General features: G+C 37.9%; 1 protein-coding gene across 1 annotated transcript in view; it reads left to right on the top strand.

Moving 5' to 3' along the window:
* Positions 1-1254: 1254 nt before the first annotated feature.
* LOC117935176 (mucin-5AC-like) overlaps positions 1255-3301 on the top strand; it is a gene marked incomplete at its 3' end in the record, with an annotated part of 5792 nt that continues 3745 nt past the window's right edge. Inside the window, exon 1 of the mRNA XM_034857315.1 lies at positions 1255-1387. Within this exon, the coding sequence (XP_034713206.1) occupies positions 1262-1387 (126 nt within the window). The remainder of the gene's footprint in view (positions 1388-3301) is intronic.

Genomic DNA, 3301 nt, shown 5'->3' with positions numbered 1-3301 from the left:
GGGTCTCTGGGACCCGGGCAGAATGCTGTCGGGTCTCTGGGACCCGGGCAGAATGCTGTCGGGTCTCTGGGACCCGGGGCAGAATGAGGTTCTATTTTTCTACTACCTCGGCCTCGGCCTTCGGGTCTCTGGGACCCGTCCTGCATTCGACTGCGTACCTCTGCTGCCGCGGTCTTGGGCCAGGATGCGATTTAATTTTTCTTCCACTCCCGCCAGCGGTTCTATTGTATTTTGTGTTGTATTGTATGAAAGGGGGACATTGTTTTTAAAACAAAACCAAATGCTTGACCTCTGTCGGGAGAAAAATTCTTTCTATAGCTGCAACTTCATCAAAGTTGCAGCTATAGAAAGATTTTTTAGTTTTCCTATCATCTGCATTTATTTTAGAGACGGACATATATTTTTAAATATTTAAAAACCCACCAAATACTTTATTCATTAGCATGATAGTTGACGTGAGCTTTTACTTTGAAAAGTAAGAGAGATAGTATTTTATTCCAAATGCGAGCCTTTATTTTGAAAAGTAGAAACTCGGGGATGGCAGAAGGATTTTTTTAGTTTGCCAATCTGCATGCTTGCTAATCTGCATTTATTTTATAGACGAACATATATTTTAAGTGTTTTTATTCATCAGTATGATAGTCTGCATTTATCTTATAGACATGTTTAGTTAAAAACAAACACATTTTATTAATTAATTATTTTTTTAATTAATTTATATGATTGCCTTTAACGGCATGGGACGCTCCAGGCTGCAGCCATATACTCTTGGATAGAAAGCAGGTTTAAGGAGTCGCCACCTGCTGGAGGTCAGATAGAAAGCAGGTTTTGTTGTTTTTTTGGCATTTTATGCATTATTTCCACACAACAGATGAAGACATGAAAGGGGACAGAGCGGGTGGGAGTTGAACCCACGGCCACTGCGTCATGGCAGACAAATGTAGCGGAGTAAAATGTACAACATTTACCTCTGAGATGTAGAGGAACACAAGTAGCAGAACATGGAAATACTCAAGTAAATAACCTTTCAATTACAATGTTTGAATAAATGTACTTCATTCACTCATGAGTCATTCCACCAACGTCTGAAACCCTCTTCAACATGATGACGAACTCAGAGACAGGACAAGAAGAACAGTGTGGTCACACTGATCTGAAAGTTGAGACTCTGGTTGTTTTTGATGGACGTGGGAAGGTCCGAGAAAGTGTTCATTTGTAAACAGGATTTGCTTAATGTGTAATCTCCCGCAAAATATGTGAGATGAAAAATAAATACGGCTGGAGCCACACCCAGACTGAAATAAAACTCAGACCTCCTGCACACAGTTTCAGTTCAATACTATCTTGGATTCTGTTGTGGCAGATTTTACGAAGCTCTCATCTGAAGGTAAGTTCCTCTGGTTTTATTGGCTATGGCTTCATCTAACCAATAATGTCTTCATCGTTCAACCTTCTGATTGTTTTTGTAATAAATTGATAAGTTATTAGTTCCCAGAGCTTAAGGTGATATCGTCAAATGTCTTTTTTTGTCAGATTAAAAGTCCAAAATCTAAATGGATATTCAGTTTGCAATTCTTAATTAATTAAATGATTTATAAATGATTTTTGTAATAAAATTAAAAGATTATGGTTCAGCAAAATCTTAAAAAAAGGTTATTTTTATGCACATGAGGAGTTTCTGTTGTCATGCCATCCTTAATTGATAGAAATGGTTGAGTAGAAAATAAAAATGCAAACACCTTTTAAATAGTATACCGCACCGGTTCCACTATAAAAGATTTTACTCCAAAATTAGGTGTAATTTCATGTAAATTAGGTTTAATCACCATAAATTCCAAAGATAAATGTAGAATGTAGTTGTAATGAGTTGTAATGCAGTTGTAAAATAGAATTGGATGATAAATTGTACTTTGTGCTTTATTAACAGGCCGGGTCCATTTGAACGGGGAAGATTGGTGCGATCATTTACTGCCATTATAAAAATCAAAATGCTTTTAAAACAGCATCCTGACTAAACTTTGACACATACCAGTTTGTTCCTGTTGATCTCAACTGTTCAGTCAAAATAATTCATAAATCATGGGCGCCTGGGTAGCTCACTTGGTAGAACGGGAGCCCACATGCAGGGGCTCAGGGTTCGAGTCTGACTTGCAGCCATTTGCTGCATGACTAACCTCTCTCTCTCCCTTTTCCTGTCTATGGCTGGCATGTAGTACATGTAGTACATGTAGTACATGTAGTACTATAAGTACAGGATGCAGAGCTGTAACAGTCAGCAGGTCCTGGTCTCCTATATGTAGACTGAAGGAGCAGACTGACATGATGTTAGCACCTACAGTGGCTAGCTCTCTTTCTGTCTAACCAACAGACCCACAGATTAATTGGTTCGAGTTATTTTTCATAAAAAAGTGTAACTTCCCTGATGTCAGCTTGTTAAATGTGAATATCTTTTAGTCTCTTCTCTCCTATGTGACAGTAAACTGAATATCTTTGAGTCGTGGACAAAACGAGATGTTTGAGGACGGCGTCTCTGACTTTTTGGGAAGCACTGATCCATATTTTTCACAACATTCTGACATTTTTGAGAACAAACAACTAATCAATTAATCCATAAAACAATCAACAGATTGATTGACTATAGTCAAATTAATTCATTTGTTCCAGCCCTACTAAAAAAGATAAAATAAGAAAATAAATCTATACAACCCAAATAACTTAAGTCACCTTACTATAACAGTTAATTGTTCTGCAATCACTGCGTCAGCCAGCATTAGAGACATGGGATAAAATTAGTGTGCAGCAGGGATTTTACTTTAACACTGATAGGTAGTGATTTATGATGCCGTGACGTTTCATATATTTTAAATGAATCAACAATGAACTTCTCCCCAGGAAGAAAGGAAGGTTTGATTATCTGAGTACACACAATGAAGTTGGTCCTCACACTACAGTAGAGTCATTTAGGAAAGGAGATTTAGCAATAACCCTTTTCACCTATCTGTTATGGAAGTCTGTTATGGAAGTGATTCATGAGGAAACTTGGCATGCTTTACTTGAGTTCCTGAGTGGTTAGGAGAAGTTTCAATGCCCCCACCCCAGTGATAGCGTCAAAGAAGACACTGTGGCAGCCAGCAATGCATGTCGACCAAGAGCGTGTTATATGACGCTAAAGGAGATGATCAAACGTGTAATAATTTTTAATTACATTTTTGTTTAATCTGTCTATTGATCCCCAATGGGGAAATTACAATTTACACTCTGTGTCCACACTTGGTTAGTTTACACACAGTCCTGAACTACA

This window comes from Etheostoma cragini, chromosome 19 (assembly GCF_013103735.1).
Source record: "Etheostoma cragini isolate CJK2018 chromosome 19, CSU_Ecrag_1.0, whole genome shotgun sequence".
In the NCBI taxonomy this organism is placed as follows: domain Eukaryota; kingdom Metazoa; phylum Chordata; class Actinopteri; order Perciformes; family Percidae; genus Etheostoma; species Etheostoma cragini.
The sequence above is the reverse complement of the archived record's forward strand: the minus strand, read 5'-3'. Positions and strand labels throughout refer to the sequence as shown.